Here is a 17,799-nt window from a genome sequence, read left to right as displayed (position 1 = left end):
GTTAAGTTCATTTTGGGGGAGCTGGACATAACCTATAGTTTTCCGTACATGAAGGATTACTTACACAAGGGTGGATTCAAGAGAGATGTACCACTTTTGGCTGAGCTTGTTGTAATGGAAGGAGCTGCTCACTTCATCAATCAAGAAAAGCCGGAAGAAATAAGCAATCATATTTTGGAATTCTTTGAAAAGTTTTAATCCTCTGGTATTTCAAGATGCTCTTTGGCTTGCTTTGATGCATTCAAATTAAAACTTTTGTCGTTTTAGAAAGAGCATAACGTGCTCTAATTAGTTGTATACATGATTTACAAAGGTGTTGATATGGTGTGTCCCATATACAGTGCTCTTTGGGATCTTCTCCTTTTCCATTGTATAGTGTTTAAGTACCCCTCTTTGTCCCAATTGTTGAGATTCAAATAAGTTGAATACATCTTTTTCTTGCCACAATGTCTGAATTATCTTGTGTTTTATTAAAATTAAGTTGAATGGTTTTGTTTCTAATGCTATCATTGTAATTTTAGGGGGCATGCATATTAGTTCTATACTTCCTCTTGTTGTACCCATTTTAAAAGAGATAGGAGGCAATCTAGAGTAGCTGGCTAGTTCTCCGACTTATAGGCGTGGAGGCAAGAGGTCGAATCTCACCATTTCACTAAGCTCATTCTAGGAGGGATTTTCCTAAATCCCCCTTCCTACAATGGGCCTTCTCCTTACCTCACAAAAAAACACAATGTATATACTGTTGTGTTCAAGACCCACTACCAACACTAGTAGGATAGCTTGTAGAATAAGACCAGCAATTATTAGTGTGTGGAATAAGCCAAGCAAGGTAGTGTGTAGAATAAGCCAAGTGTTGACTTGATTGCTTTTGTGGTAGTGTGCTTTGTACACTTTGTAGTTGGCTTGTAGAACAAGCCAAGTTTGGTAGAGTGCTATATAAGCTATAGCATGTGTCTTGTTGTAGTATCACTAATCATAAGAGTGGTCACACAAGCATTGTAGCTGTGAGGAAAACACAACACTTGCTCTAAGATTTTGCGAGAAACAAAAGAGGGTGAGTGTTTGTAGTAGCTTAGGAGTGTTTGTAATTGCGGTTTTGTAGCTCAAATTTAATAGTGAGATTGTCTTTGAGAGGGTAACAAAGTTACCCATTATTTGCTTGTGTTGTGGTTTGTTATTCTTTGGCATTGTTGTTTATATTTGCTTGCTTTCAATCCCAAATTCTTAACAAATTGGTATTAGAGCGGAGGTTGTTTTGGGGTGATTTGAAGGCCAAATATTAACTAAGTTGAGGTAGAAGAGGTGCGGGAAAGTTGAGGTTAGTGTGCTAAATGAGAGCACCAAAAGTAGTTTCACTAGAAGAGCTTAAAGAAGTAGAAGTGTGCTAGAGTGAGAGAGGAAAAATGTAGAACTGAAAGTGAGTTGTGAGAGTGTCGGTACAAATTTTGCGCTGCCAAGTAACGTTACACGATGTGATCTTGTATCGAAAGGCCATTTGACATTGTGGTGGTCATTTGGCGTATTCCGTGGCGCGACGGTAGTAGTAGAGGTGGTTGGTAGATTGTGGTGATGTGCTAGTAGCTCCACTATGAGATGGTGTTGGAGGATGAGAGCACAAACACACAAGAGGGAGTGTAGAGGTATGAGCGCCTTGTAGCGGATTGGAGTTCTACGAAGAAGGGTCTTGAAGATGATGAAGACCACGAAGGAGGGGGAGGCATGATGTTTTGGTGGTTCCTAAAAGAAGTTGAAGGTTGAGGATGAAGGTTCATGGAACTTCTTCCGGGTCACCCACCTTGACGGGTCGCAAGCACACTCCACTCTACATTAGTATGTAGAACATAATTCACGGCCTCCCCTCCATCGAAACTATCTTGCACTGCGTTATTACCACAGGACACACCGCAATCGCGAGGTCACACATTTGAGGAAACCGTCCATACACATAACGCCCATGTCTATCTTGACAAGCTACAAGCTATGATATCACTTGTTGGGCACCCACTTGACGGGTGCACGCACACCCACTCCACATTAGTAAGATATTATCTGCTTTAGGCCTAGCCGCACAGATTTGTTTTTAGGCACCTTTCTAAAAGCCTCATACTATTGGAGTGTGCACTCACTTATAAGGAGCTCTGTTCACCTCCTTACTCCTTCCATGTGGGGCTTGAGATGAACTACACCAACATATACTTCTATTTACATTATTAAGTTATAGCTGCATATTTACACTATCTTTTTGTGTGTTAGGATTGCAAGCCTAACAAGTATAATTGGTAGATTGACAGCCGGTGTTGAGCAAAGGTTATGATCTTGAGGAACTTGCTGTGAAAACAAGATCGCTATAATGCTATGGGGTCCTTTATAAAAAGACGTGTTGGCTTGGTATATTAGCAATGCATTACGCCAAGTAGGAAATGTGTTCCAAAATATCTTGGCTTTCGGAGAGGAAGTCTTTATTGATAATTTTCCTGATTATACAACCATAAATAATAATTAGGAATGTAATATATTATTTTTAATAAGTATTGCAATGAATTTGGTGGTATTAAGTGAACCATTAATAAAGTTATAATTAAATCCTAGGTCTAGTGGTGAATGCTACCTTACAAATATGGTGCACAAAACGTAAACTATAATGTCATTTGCGAAGGTGTTACCATTTAGTAAGGGATTTGACAGAGTTTTTGATCGAATTATTAGCTCATAGTTCTGTTGTATTCTTCGTCTAGGTTAAAAATTTAGCATTTACCTGAGAAATAGACTTATGGGCTGCAATGCAATCATCAAGGTCCTATTCAGTCTTCAAAACGAATAACATAGTTTTAAGAATTGAACCATAGTTAAATTGATTTTCAAGAATGAAAGATACATTTAGATGTATCACTTTTCCTTTTAATCAATAAGTTTTCTTCACTATCATATGAGCTTTCTTCATTTGCTCTCTCAAAATTGTGTAAGAGTCCACAATTACAAAAGTGATGCTATCCACTCCACTTCAACAATAGACTCCTTTGAACATGTGTATCCTCCACTTGAGGGGTAAGGTTGCCAATAGTTAATGGCTGAGGTTGCCGCAAATTGAACATTTAGTATTAGAAAAATTTAGAAAAAATGAACATTTCTAAGTAAACATATTTTACAATAATTTTGTATTTCTCAATAATTAAATGCTCATTTTCATGTAGTTTGATGGTCATTCTTATAAAATAAATGTTCATTTTCATGTCGTATGATGTTCATTCTTATAAAAATAAATGTTCATTTTTATTTTTTAATTAATACAATTTTTTGTGTTTGTTCAATTGTATTAAATGCTCGTTTTACCACTCGGATCTCAAACGGCAATGGTGCTTCATTCTCTTTCTCTCTGCCAAACTCTGCTCTCAGCCTCTACTTCTCTTACTGTCTCATCAAACTCCATAAAATCGACATTGAAGCTTCATTCTAGAACCTTTACTTTCTCTTTTTATTGTAACTTAATGGTGCTATCTCATTAATGGTGGAGTGAAGGGGAGTGAGAATGGTGCTGTTAATGGAGAATTAGCTAAGTTTGACAATGGTGATATTATGGCCGGCAGTGAAGAGTGTGGTGCAGGAAGATTCTGATGCTAAGGTAGAAGAAGTAGTGGCGGAGAAGACGAAAACGAAGGCGATATCGAGAAGAAGACGGAGAAGATGTTCAGAAATAAATATTCATTTTTTCTAGTAAATGTTCACTTTTTTTAAGTAGATGTTCATTTTCTAGGCGCGATCTCTTGCTGAGCAATGAAAATTTTGCGGTAGGTTGCTCCCCATTCTCATGAACCTCTTCATCAAGCTTTCCTAGCCAAAGCCCAATTCACCACGTGAAAGTTCGTCACTATCTATAGCTCCTTACTTAGAAGTTAGAACCTTCCTTCTCCATAGCCACTGGTTCATGACCTTTCGACTCTTGCTAAAGAAGAGAAATTTTGTTATTTGATTTGTTAAAGTTAGAAATGTTGGCGAATTCAATTAGGTGAAAGTAAAAGACAAAAAGATATAGATTCGAGCCCTCGGTAAACAAAAGTCTACATAACAGTTCCAATGCTACGCCTTGAACTGCTCAGCGATCTCTCCTACACAATAATTATGACTCATACACCGAAGAAAAATCGAGAATTAAAAAAAAAAAAAAAGGTTGTTCAAGTAGTCAAGGATATGGTACTACTTTTAATGGGAGACATAAAGGGTTTGTTCTCTTACGTTGAAATTCAGTTCAGTTCAATTCAATTCAACTCGGTTCAGTTCAGTTCAGTTCAGCTCAGCTCAGTTCAGTTCAGCTCAGCTCAGTTCAGCTCCTAATTTCCTTCTCTTATAAAATATTCATTTCACTTCAGTTCAGCTCAGTTCAGCTCAATTCAGTTCAGTTCAGCTCAATTCAGTTTAGCTGAATTTAGTCAATGAGAATAGTCCCTAAGTTTGCATGATAAATCTGGGGGACTTTACAACCATACAAAGGAAATAAGAACATTTGTACTTATTTGGATAGCAAGATACAAGGAAAATTTGTATAAGATAAAAAAAAAATTAAAAAAATTAAAAAAAATTGAAAAAAAAAACTTTTAAAAGCTTTATCGTAAATTAAAAAAAAAAATAATAAAAAAAACCCCGAAGTTAAAATTTTTTTGTTTAAAGAAAACTAGTATCTTAATTAGGCCTATTTTGGTTAACTGAACTGAACTCATTGGAGCTGAAATGAATTGAACTGAATATTTTATGAGAGAAGGTAATTAAGAACTGAATTGAACTAAACTAAACTTATCAGAGCTGAACTTAACTGAAAATAATCTGAAGAGAACAGGTCCTCAATCTCTAATTACTATCTAATTCTCAATTAATTATTTAATGGGAAAATTCAAGTTTATCTCTGTGATAAACTTGAAAATATATCTCCTCTCACAATATATTGTTTTATGTTTATTTTCAAAATAATAAAAGTGAAATAATAAAGTGGCACAGAAATCAATGCGAGAAATTGTTAGGGGAGATTAACTTGAAATGTTAATCTCAGAGATTAACTGGAGCTCCCTCTTATTTAATAATAAAAAAAAAAAAATACACCATCTCCACCCACCAACCCAGCCACCCTCCTCCCTATCCCCTTCCCCGACAACAACTCCCATAACCGGCCACCCAACTCCACCGCAACCCCCACCCACCACCTCAGTCGCGATAACCATCTCAACCACACCTACTTAACCAGAATTCCCGAAATACCACACACCACTGCCTACAAATATCCCCTCGACCTCGACGGGACTATGTTTTTTTCCTCCCTCTTCTACTTCACTTTTTCGGTTTTCCCCTTCTTCAACACTATCAACATTCAACCATTTACAATCAAAATTTATTTAATTTGGAAAAGGTAAATGAGTGAGGAAACTAAGCTAGCAAGAGAAGCTAGAAAGCATGGCGCCAAAGATCTGAAACCGCCATTAACGGGATTGATTTGCTTAATTTGTGGAATTTATTGTTGACATTCTCATTTTTTGCTTTAAGTTTCAGTAATCTAAGGTGGGTTGTCGGGTTTAGGGTTTCAGGAGGGGGTTGACCGGACGTGAAGGTGGGTCGTCAGGGTTGGGGGTTAAGGTGGCAGCTGAGTTGGGGGAAGGGGAAGGGGAAGGGGAAAGGGAAGAAGGGGGCTGGTGGTTAGAGTGAGAGCCCCTGAGAGGTCTCCGAAGAGACATAGACAACAGGAGTTGGAGTTTTGGATATAAAAATACTCGTACAAGTTATGGATTATACTTGTTCTACATTTGTGTATTTGTTTTTTCTTTTTTTTTTGGAGGATTGTTTACTTGTTTAATTAATCAAAGATAAGGAAACCATCGAAGACTGCATTAGATTATTTACAAATATAATTTCTAAACCAATTTTTTAGCAATTTATTTCTCTACTAATTCACTCATTTCACCACAGATTTCATACTCCTTGGTTTTTTAGACTAGATACTTGCTTAGTGATGGATTCAACGGTCAGAAAGATCAACTCAAAACATAACATTCAAGTAAAAACATCCCTAAAGGCAACACTCGAGCAAAAGCAGGCAAAAGTTAGGGCAATCTCTTCAACAAAATTTACCTTCAAAACTGATGATAACAACATTCAAGTCGGGGGCAAAATCTGCTATAACTAATAATTTGCTTTGCTAACCCAGCATAAAAAGGAAAAATGAAGCTCAAACCCAAATTGTAACACATGGATTGACAAAGTCTTTGATAATAAAAACCAACAAACTCTTCTATCTTGATATTTGACTTAGTTTCTGTAACCACGGCTGTTACGTCTACCTCTGGCCTTCTCAAATTTCCGGCCAGTAGATCGCACATAAGGCTTGGTGTGACTGTGGGGAACACCAGGAGCCTTGCCAAAGTGCTTGACAGCCTCTCTTGAGTTCTTAGGACCCCTTAGAAGAACCTGCAGATTTAATAGTAAAGATTAAAATTACCTCAAGTAAGAACTAAGAACTACTCCTTATCAAAATTAAATCTTTCTTCTGTATAATCAAATGAGTAAACAAACTCCTATTCTTAATTTTTTTTAAAAAAAAAAATACACCCAACATAACACTTGCAAAAAAAAGCCGCAACAAACTAAAGTAAAGTTCAAAACCAAGTGTTACATATACCAATATATGCAACTCAACCATGCAAATAATGTCAAGTGAACTTAAACACTCATTTGTTTTACAGATGATGAATAGAGGGCAAACATAAAGGACAATTGGGTCGATTCAAAGTACAAAGTACATTGTAGTCACACCAGTAGGAAAACATCAAATGGACTTCATAGAAGCAACACTAATGAATAAAGGAATTGCATCAATTCGCCTTTATGCAATCAGGCTCTCAAATTGGAGAAATCGCAAGACTATATATGTGTTTTACCGGCAACATGTCGCCATAAGTCGATAGCCATTGTTACATACAAGACACAGGTGAAGTAAATTGTTTTAAGATTAGGGTATCACTTCTCATAGCATTTAGAATTTTGTACTTTCAATTTCAGCTAGAGTTTGCATCACGCAGTATCAAGTAGTTTCTTAACACATTCAATTCTAAAACTTAAAAAGTTCAATTATGAACCTAGCTTCAAAGATAATGCAGATGTAGCCAATCTAATCCAAACAATAACCACCTATTACCAGAATATATCATCCTATTTAATCAACACCTACAAAATCCTGATAAACATTAATGAATAAAATGCTGCATTAACAAAATGCTCAAACGATAAATTTTCCAATTTTTGAAATGTAAGTACTTTAATCACAAACATATACACAATAAAGAACACAATAGACTGGATCAAAGCAACTATACCGTGTTCTGGCCAAGAGGAGCTCTTAGAGCCAACTGATCAAAGGTAAGGCACTCGCCACCGGCCTTTTCGATACGAGCCCTAGCAGTTTCAGTGAACCTCAGAGCACAAACCTTAATGGCAGGCACTTCATACACCCTAATATCATCAGTAATAGTTCCCACCAAAACAGCAATTTTGCCATCCTATATTATCACATAAACATTGCATTTAAATAATACACTCAATAATAAATCATCCACCAAATCAAATTAAATCATTCTAATATAAGTTAAATTAAATCATACAAAAACAAATTCAAAAAATTAAGTACCTTTCCGGCCATATACTTAACAAGCCTTGAGAGGGAAAGTGGGGCTTTGTTAGTCTTGCTCATAAAAAGCCTCTTCAACACAACAGCATTGAAATCGCTACCAGTTCTTCTAACCAAAAATCGGTAAAGCTGAAGAAAAAAATAACAAAAACCCAGATTAACCCACCATTTAATTTCACACATTAAACCAAAAAAAAAACAAATTTAGCAACAAAATTCAACTGGGTATTTGATAAAATTTCTGGGTATTGATAAAAAATGATACCTTAACAAGGAGCTTGAGGTAAACATCGTTAGATTTAGGCGCAGTGCGCTTGGTCTTCTTGCTTTTGCCTCCTGCCTTCAAATCGATACCCTAAAAAGAAAAGAAAAAGATGATTAGGAGGAGAAAGAATGAAGGTGAAGGTGTAAAAATGGAGGAGAGAGAAAGAGAGAGAGTTGTTACCATGGTTTCGCAGTAGGGATGTGATGATCTGATGCGGTATCGGCTGAAGCTATAGCAAGAGAGGAAATGAAAACTAGGGTTTTTGGCCTTTTATATTTGTAATTGGGGCTTTAGTTGGGTGTTGTAGGTTGGAGATGAATGGGTTTTTATTTGGGTTTGGGTTTGGGTTGGATCCGTTTGAGTAAATTGTTTGGAGGGTTTGTGGATTTGTATTGTAGGCCTTTAGCCAAAAAAGTGTGGGTTTGGCAAAGGCTAAAAACGCATTTCTAGTTCAAAATTGGAGCCCGATCTAAAAAAAAGAACCCAATTTGATCAAATTTTGCTAGGAGGAGAAAAAATCTAGAAATATTAAAATACTCCGTATGATAGTTGGAGGATCCACCCAGAGGTAAAAATAAATAAATAGTAAAATAATGTGAAATTTCAAAAAAAAAATATGGAGTAAGTAATAAAATACGGCCGCAAAAGAAAAGTGGACAAGTAGTAAAATACGGAGGGAGTATGGGGGATGGAAGTGTACATTAATATTTATTGAGTAACTAGGTACCCGATCGGTGCTAGTTCCGAGAAATTGAAAACCAAAATTGAAATCAGCTTCAACTAATTATTGGAATTTTGGCTCACTCTTAACTCTTGTACCCCAATGAGACATTGCACCAATCTTTCATGGTCATAGATTATGCATAGAGATGTTCAACAATAGCTCCAAAATGCATAGAACAAACAAGTCCGATCTGCAATTTGAGAAATTTAATTTTTGGTCTTTAGTCTAATATGGTCCAAAATCCTTTAAAATCAATCTATTGTATTAAACAAGGTTTTTTTTTCTAAAAAAAAAAAGGTTTTTTTTTTTGTTTTTTTTTTTTTGTTTTTTTTTTTGTTTTTGGTCTAAACCTATAAAACAACCTCTATGATGTTTAATTTTTACCTTTAGTACGCAAGTAATATACTTATGGTATGAGCTATTTTATATATGACGTTCGAAATATGCATTAAACAATAAAAATATTTATTTCTGAGACTAATCATCCAAACAAGATCGATCTAGTTTGGGGTTTTAGCGCATCTCCTATGTTTTATTATAAGGACCTGCTTGTAATATAGATAATATATATAGCTATTAGCTACATGCTTTAGGGCTGAGCAAAACTACCCGAATAACCGAAAACCCAAAAACCCGTTCCGTTACCGTTCCGAAAATTAGGGTACCTGATCCGATAACCATAACGGTTCGGGTACCCGTTCCGATAATTTGTTATCGGGTATGGTTTTTGGGTATCATTTTAAAATAACGGGTACCCGTTCCGTTCCGATAAACAATTATTTTGTTTTTTTTCCTACTTAAATCTATCTTTTCAATATTTAAACTCTTACATTACTTCATAATCACTATAAATATCAATAATTAGTAATGTTATTAATAATTTGGTCAAGATCATGTGGTATTGTTACTAATTATTGTTAAAAAATATCATAATAACTAATTTTTTAAGTTTAATTATCACTATTGGATACTTTATTGGGTACCCGATAACCGTTCCGAAAATACAGGTACCCGAAGTCCGGGTACCCAAACTTATCGGTTCGGGTTATGGATATCACTTTTAGTGATATTGGTTATCGGGTACCCGAACCGTTAGTACTAACGGTAACGGGTACCCGTCTCATACTCACCCCTAACATGCTTAGCATGGGAGAACAAAAAAAATGAGCAACATGCAAGCTATCGTGGGCTTGTAGCCCAAACAAGCTACGTTGTTGATAAGAAAAAAGACAAGCAAATTCCACTCATATTGTGATGATATGTGTGCAACTATTAATTTGTTTAGGAAAATTTGTTATTATTAATCCCAACTTTAGGCCATTTACTTTCATTAATCCCAACTATTAATTATTTTTTAATAATCCCAACTTTGAGGGGCATTTTCTTTCATCAAGTCGAAACCGGTCAAAGAAAGTCAATGACCCGTTATATCAGGTTATTGGACACATGTCAACGCATGATCTGTCAAAAAAATAATAAAAAAAATTAAAATCAAAGTTTGACAAAAATAAATTCAAAAAAAATGAAAAAAAAAACCTAGGTAGCCCAACCCCACCGCCAACGCCACCCTAACCTGCCCTCACTCGAAACCACCTTCTTCCTACCCCTGCCAGAAAATGACATTCTTTCCTAGTACCACCAAGAACCCAATCTCAGCCACTTGAAAGCTGAAACCCACCCAAAAATCAAGGATATGGTGATTTCGGCACTCTAAACCACCTTGAAAACAAACTGGTGAGGTGGTTTCGAGGGACTGAGAAAAGGGTCTGGTGTTTTTGGCGAAGGGGAGTGGAATTGTGGTGGTTTGGGGGTTGTTTTCGGTGACAGGGGTTAGGGCTGCCCGTGGTTTTAGGGGAAGGGGGTGGGGTGGGGTTAGGGGTGGTTTCGGGGGAAGAGAGTAAGACAATGAGTGGTTTTGGGGAAATTCGGTGGTTTTCGGTGGGGTTGGGGAGGGAGATGAAGGTTTCCGGTGGGTGCTAGGGAGGGAGGCGGTGAGCTGCGGTAGGATGAAGGTGGCTGGGTTTGTTTTTTTTTTATTTATATATATATATATATACTCCCTCCGCTTCATGTTTACTCGCAACAAAGGACATGTTTGCGGAGGCCGAGGCAAAAGATTGTAAGCATGATTATGGAAAAATAAGGGTGTATGTTTAACTATTCCAACCCAAAAAAAAAGGAAAAACAAATTCAACCTAATTAATTAAAGTAAATACCCCACCACCCACAGTCCAGTCCCACACCACCGAGCAGCAACCAAAGCCAACTACCACCACCACCCAGCATCACCGAAATCATCCACCACCCCCCACGCACCCTCCATAGCACCGACCACCCAGCACTAAACCCTACACCACCACCCAACACAACCACGTACCCAGCACTACCACCCAACACCGACGCATCCAACACCACCCACGAACCCTCTAATCAATACCCCAAAATCACCGTACCCCGCAGCAACCGAAACCAAAAATTTCCAATCCAACCCACGATGCCTAGAACCCCATTAAAACCAAGAACTAGCAACCAAACCCAAATCCGAAATCAAACCCACAAATCGAAACTAAACCCACAATCAAAATCAAACCCACAATTTGAAACCGAAATTAAACCCACAATCCTTCTCTATCATCAATTAAAGGTTGAATTGGTTAAATTTAACCATCAAAACTCTAGATCTAGAGTTTTGATGGTTAAATTTAACAATAAAACCTTCGAATTTGGGTTTCATCGCCTATGAGGAAACAAAAGCAAAGGAAGAGAGAGAATACGAGGCGGCGATGTAGGTGGTGGTTTCCATTAAAGATGGTGGTGGTGGTCGGTGGTAGTGCCGGTGGTGATGGTGGTAGGTGGTAGATTATGAAGGAAGAGAGAGAAAACTATGGAGGAAGATGTTGAATGTAGATGAAGAAGGGAATGAATTAGGATGGATGTGGTGGTAAAGTGAAATTAATTAACCTTAGGGATTAATGTAATAGGATTAGATTTATAATTTAATTAGGATGTTTAGAAAAAAAAATTAAGGGTAAAATTGTCATTTCGTAGACAAAAACTTACTAAAAAAGGAAATAAAATAATTTGTTGCTAGTAATGCGAAGCAACCATTTAAGGAAATTGTTGCGAGTAATCCGAAGCGGAGGTAGTTTTTTTTTTGATTTTTTTTTTTGACTAATGAAATTGCGACATATGGTATTTAAGAAAACAAATAAAAAAGTTACCTTTTAAACTGGTCACTGGTCATTTGACATGATGAAAAAAATGCCCCTTAAAGTTGGGATTATTAAAAAATAATCGATAATTGGGAGTAATGAAAGCAAATGGCCCAAAGTTAATTAGGATTAATAATAACAAAATTTCCTTTGTTTTTATATATATATTATTTTTTGCAAAGTACAAGGCCCTTATTAGGGGTGTCCATTTATCGGATTAAAACCGTACAATCCAATCTAAATTGAATTATTAATTCGGCTCGGATCCGATCTATAAATCAGATCGGATTAGATTTTTTTTTTTTGTTTATAAATTCGGATGGTCGGATCGGATCGGATTGGCCTTATTATAAATAATCGAAATATGAAACCACTATATTATAAATAAAGCCTCATTCACCTCACCTTGCTGAATTGGATTTTTTTTTTTTACTGAACTGAAATTATTTTTGCTGAATTTAAATTATTTTTACTGAACTGAAATTTATTTTACTGATTTTCTTTTATATTTCTTCTTTAAAATTACTAATATTTACATAGCTGAAATTAATTTTACTGAACTGAAATTATTTTTACTAAACTGAAATTATTTTTACTGAACTGAACTTATTTTTACTAAAACTAAATTATTTTTACTAATTTTTTTTTAAAGTGAAGTAAAAAGAGCCTAAGTGTTGTTAATATCAATTATGTTAAGCTATGTTTATAATTGTATTAAATATTAATATTAATCTTGTATGCTTTCAATACTTGTATTAATCATGTATAACTTTACATTAAAATTTTGAATTTTTATTGCATTTTTATTTTTATAACCGCAATAGGCCCAAAAAATTTGCAAGGTATTTTAATTTGGATTTTCATTGTATCCAAATAACCGAATATTAATTCATATTGGATCGGATTGGATTTAGTGAGGAATTCAGATCAAATTGGATTTGGTGAGGAATTCAGATCGGATTGGATTTGATGATTGAAAACCATAATTTATTTCAGATCGAATTGGATTTAATTGGATTTGGGCTAAATCCAAACCGAATGGACACCCCTAGCCCTTATAGCTTACCATTGGAACACTTTTTAATAAAAAAAAGTGTTATAGCTTAAAAATTGATGTGGCAATGCAAGATATAAAGCCCTTGTAACTTACCATTGAAGGTGATCTTAAATCTTAAAATTATGATATTAGATTACGGGTAAATTCATTCAATTCAATATTTAGGCTCCGCTCACTTCACCTTATTTTTGCTGAATTAAATTTATTTTTACTGAAACAAAATTATATTTGCTGATGTTGAATTATTTTTACTGAACTGAAATTATTTTTGCTAAATTGAAATTTTTTTTTACTGATTTTCTATTATAATTCTTTTTTAAGAAAACTGAATTTTACTAGAACTGAACTTATTTTTAATGAACTGAAATTAATTTTACCGAACTGAACTTATTTTTATTAAATTGAAATTATTTTTACTTAATATTATTTTTTAAGGTGAAGTGAACAGGACCTAAATAGGTGAATAACATAGTTCCGAAGTTCTCTTACATTTATTTTCCCCAAATTATTCCACAACATTCCACTTTAGGGCCATGTTTGGCAAAAGTAGCGATAGCGAGTATCTTTTAGCAATTGAGTTGCGGGTAGTTGTTATGGTAGCGAGTAGCGGTCAATTAGTAATGAGTAGAGGTTAACTGTCAAGGTAACTGTTGATAGTATGAGTGTTTGACAAAAGTAGCGGTTGCAATACCAAAATATATCAAAATTGATATAATTATTGTTTTTAAGTAATAAAAAAATTGTCAAACGCTATCCGCTACTTCTAAACGCTACTACTACGTATTTTTAACGTTTGAGAAAAGCTACCTAAACACTACCTATGTCACTAACTGCTACTAGAATTGTTAACTTACCAAACACTCTCAAATTTTTTTTGATAGTGTTTTGACCGGTCAAAACACTAACCACTACCTCAAACACCACTACTAAACAGGGCCTAGATGTACGAGTAATAGATTTTTTTTTGATGAAACAACAAGATACAAATCATTTTAATCATTAACAATATCAACTACTCCATGTATTATTACAACAAAACCTTTGAATCAAACAAGCAATTACAAGGTTGATAATAAAGAAATCGGTCCAACAAAACCGCAACACGCCTAATCCTTAACGTCAACGCTCTCTCTCCATCATCTCACACCACATTCCCCAACTTTCCACCTTGTCAAAATCCATCACCTCCAAAATCCCCAAACTACCCTCACCTCGCCCCTCCCTCCCAATCTGATTGAATTGGACGAGGTCGAATTGATTTGGGCCAATTTTTAAAGTTGAGTTGTCGAATTAGTTCGAGTCAATTTTTACAGTTGAGTTATACTCATACTAATTTATTACTACATGTTTAATAAGTCAAAATCTGGATCAAATATTTTTCCGAGTTGGTTTTAGATCGGCTCCAGTAGGTGTGTTTTTGAAACCTTTACGGCTCCCAGGGGTATTCCCGTCATTTCACACCCTTCAACCTCTGTCCAAATCACCCACTTTCTCTCTCCTCCCTCCTAAATCTCCGCCATCTCTACTTTCTCTCTCCTCCTTCAACCCACTTTCCCTCTCCTCCCCCTCTCTCTCTAATGCAGTCAACAAAAAGTCGCCGGAGAATATCTCCGGCAGACGGCGGCGAAAACTCCTCCGGCGCCGATAAACAAGACCAACTCCTCCTCTCCTCCGCCATCTGCAACGGCGAAGACCTCTCTCCCTTCGTCAGAAAAGCTTTCGCCGCCGGAAAACCCGACTTCCTCCTCCACAACCTCAAAGCCTTCACTCGTTCCAAGGAATCGGAGATCGAAGAAGTCTGCAAAGCTCACTACCAAGACTTCATCCTAGCAGTCGATGATCTTCGCTCACTTCTCTCCGATGTCGATGATCTGAAATCGTCACTTTCGTTGTCGAATGCTCATCTTCAGTCAGTTGCGCAGCCATTGTTGAGCTCTCTCGATGCTTTCATCGAAGCTCGGAATATTAACAATAATCTGTTGATGTGTTTGGGGTCGGTGAAGATCTGCGTTGAGATTGTCGAGCTTTGTGCAAGGAGTAACGCGCATATTGAGAATGATCAGTTGTATTTGGCGCTACGATGTGTTGATCAGATTGAGAGGAATTTGCTGAAGATTGCGCCATCTTCGACATTGAAGAGGATGCTGGAGAAGCATATTCCGGCAGTTAGGGTTTATGTTGAGAAGAAAGCGAATAAGGAATTTGGGGATTGGCTTGTTGAGATTCGAGCTGTGAGTAGGAATTTAGGGCAGTTTGCGATTGGACAAGCGTCTTCGGCTCGGCAAAGGGAGGAGGAGTTGAGGATGAAGCAGCGACAAGCGGAGGAGCAGTCGAGGTTGAGTGTTAGGGATTGTGTTTATGCGTTGGAGGAAGAAGATGATGGACTGGATCTTGAGTTAAAGAGAGAAAATGGGGTGGGAATGTCAATGGAGGGAGTCTAGGGTTTGATCTTACGCCGTTGTATAGGGCGTTTCATATTCATCAATCGTTGGGAGCTGAGGATCGGTTTAAGCATTATTATTTCGAAACTCGAAAGTTGCAATTGACTTCTGATTTCCAGGTATCTTCTATGACACCGTTTTTAGAGTCACATCAAACTTTTTTTGCGCAAATTGCTGGGTTTTTCATTGTTGAGGATAGGGTATTGAGGACTGGTGGGGGGTTGATTACGAAATGGGAGGTTGAGAATTTGTGGGAATTGGCTATTAGTAAGATGTGTTCTGTGTTAGAGGATCAGTTTTCGCGAATGCAGACCGCGAATCATTTGTTGTTGATCAAGGATTATGTGAGTTTGCTTGGGGTTTCGTTGAGGAGGTTTGGGTATCCGGTTGATGCTTTGCTTGATGTGTTGAGTAAGCATAGGGATAAGTATCATGAATTGCTGTTATCGGATTGTCGTAAGCAGATTACTGATGCGGTTAATGCTGATAAGTTTGAGCAAATGTTGATGAAGAAAGAGTATGAGTATTCTATGAATGTGTTAGCTTTTCAATTGCAGACTTCAGATATTACCCCGGCTTTTCCTTATGTGGCTCCTTTTTCGACTACTGTGCCTGATTGTTGTAGAATTGTGAGGTCGTTTATTGAGGATTCTGTGAGTTTTATGTCATATGGTGGGCAGTTGGATTCTTATGATGTGGTTAAGAAGTATTTGGATAGATTGTTGAGTGAGGTCCTTGATGAGGCTCTAGTTAAGTTAATTAAGACTTCTGTGTTTGGTGTTTCGCAAGCTATGCAAGTTGCTGCGAATATGGCAGTGTTTGAGCGAGCCTGTGATTTCTTCTTTAAGCATGCTGCTCAGCTCTCGGGCATACCTTTGAGAATGGCAGATAGGGGAAAGAGGCTGTTCCCATTAAAGAAGTCTCGTGATGCAGCAGAAGAAATGCTTGCTGGGATGATTAAGGTTAAGATAGATGGTTTTATGTCACTGATGGAAAATGTTAATTGGCTGGGTGACGAGCCTCTTCAGGGCGGTAATGAGTATGTGAATGAGGTTATAATATTCCTGGAGACTCTGGTTTCGACTGCTCAGCAGATATTACCCCCACAAGTTCTTAAGAGGGTTCTGCAGGATGTAATGTCTCACATATCTGGAAAGATTATCGGTGCTTTGATGGGAGATTTAGTGAAGAGGTTTAATGTTAATGCAATTACAGGGCTCGACATTGATATTCAGTTATTAGAGTCATTTGCAGAAAGTCAGGGATCTATTCTCTCCGAAGCTGAAGCAAATGAGCTAAAATTAGGCCTAGCTGAGTCGAGGCAGCTGGTTAATTTGCTTTTAAGCAATAACCCAGAGAACTTCCTAAATCCTGTTATCAGGGAAAAAACTTACAATGCTTTGGACTACAGGAAAGTTGTAACCATTTCTGAGAAACTAAGGGATCCATCAGATAGAAGCTTCTTCGCCACCAGGGGAGCTAAGCCGAATCCCAAAAGGAAGTCTCTGGACGCGTTGATAAAAAGGCTAAGGGAGGTTAGCTGATTTGACGTAGACCTGTAAGTAGCCAATTGCTTTATTTTGAGGAGGTGTTTATTGTTCTTGTTTCCTGATAGTTGTTCATTGCTAACTATATATGCAGATCCAATAAACATATTATTGTTTGTAAAATCATGTTTGATATTTTATCCTGTATGTAGTTTTCGATACCTACATTTTGATGTTGTATTTTATTCATTGAAAGAATAGTGAGATTTATTTATGATCTTTAACTTCAAAAGGTACTTCTTTTTCATTTGACAATTGTTTGTTCCCCTGATTTTTTGCCTCCTTTTAAGGTGTGCTCATCATTAGTTTTCTAAATTTGGCTCATCATCCTTCTCATTTCCAACCCATGAGTCATACTGTTTAAAGAATGCTAGCTTCATGCTCCAAGATCTTGTACTTATCTCATTGATCTTGTCATCTAATTTTTCCCTGGCTAACTACAATTTAGCGTTATGATCATTCTTTGTCAAATTTTAATTTTGGTCACGATGAACACATTATTTAAAGCATAAATCAGAAATGGTTGTTCTTACTTAGTTTGATCTTCAATCTTTTGCAACCAATTTATTGTTACGTATAGTTGGCACTTGGCAGTCTTGGCACTATGAAGCTAGTCAGCTAGATTATGCTAAGTTATTTAGCATCAGTGCAGCAATGTTTTGATTTTTTAGAGGGAAGTCTTTGTTTTTGATTCATGTCATTTTTTTTTTTGTTGGTAGTTATTTGGTAAACTCCTTGAACCTTTTGTTATCTCCTTATATACAGAGAAAATGGGAGTTTTTGGTAACAAGGTTAGGGTTTGACTATATATTAGATGGGATAATGCAAGAGGGAAGGGGGAATGGCCGGTTAAGTTAATGGAATGTCATGCTGTAAAATTGGTCAACGTAAAC

The 17,799-nt window shown here is 36.7% G+C and overlaps 2 protein-coding genes across 2 annotated transcripts; one reads left to right on the top strand and one right to left on the bottom strand.

Annotated features, from left to right (window-relative positions):
* Positions 1 to 6,068: 6,068 nt before the first annotated feature.
* On the bottom strand, positions 6,069 to 8,223 carry LOC110698998 (60S ribosomal protein L18-3-like). Its single transcript, XM_021876481.1, has 5 exons — positions 8,106 to 8,223; positions 7,926 to 8,015; positions 7,661 to 7,789; positions 7,350 to 7,532; positions 6,069 to 6,444 (listed from the first exon to the last, which is right to left on the bottom strand). Exons 1-5 carry the CDS (start codon positions 8,106 to 8,108, stop codon positions 6,286 to 6,288), a joined length of 564 nt encoding a protein of 187 aa, XP_021732173.1. The 5' UTR covers positions 8,109 to 8,223; the 3' UTR covers positions 6,069 to 6,285.
* A 6,200-nt stretch (positions 8,224 to 14,423) lies between these two features.
* On the top strand, positions 14,424 to 17,138 carry LOC110698997 (exocyst complex component SEC15B-like). Its single transcript, XM_021876480.1, is given in 2 exon segments — positions 14,424 to 15,300; positions 15,303 to 17,138. Coding segments are annotated over 2 exon segments (2,406 nt in total). The 5' UTR covers positions 14,424 to 14,495; the 3' UTR covers positions 16,904 to 17,138.
* The last annotated feature ends 661 nt before the right edge of the window (positions 17,139 to 17,799 follow it).

The sequence above is a fragment of the Chenopodium quinoa genome, unplaced genomic scaffold, assembly GCF_001683475.1.
Source record: "Chenopodium quinoa cultivar QQ74 unplaced genomic scaffold, ASM168347v1, whole genome shotgun sequence".
Taxonomy (NCBI): Eukaryota; Viridiplantae; Streptophyta; class Magnoliopsida; order Caryophyllales; family Amaranthaceae; genus Chenopodium; species Chenopodium quinoa.
Note: the sequence above shows the minus strand (reverse complement) of the source record. Positions and strands in the feature narration are given on the sequence as shown.

Coding starts and splice junctions, on each gene's coding strand:
- LOC110698998 (XM_021876481.1), bottom strand. Junction 7,790..7,925: donor ACCTCAAGCTCCTTGTTAAG/GTATCATTTTTT, acceptor TTTTTTCTTCAG/CTTTACCGATTTTTGGTTAG. Junction 7,533..7,660: donor TTAAGTATATGGCCGGAAAG/GTACTTAATTTT, acceptor GTGATAATATAG/GATGGCAAAATTGCTGTTTT.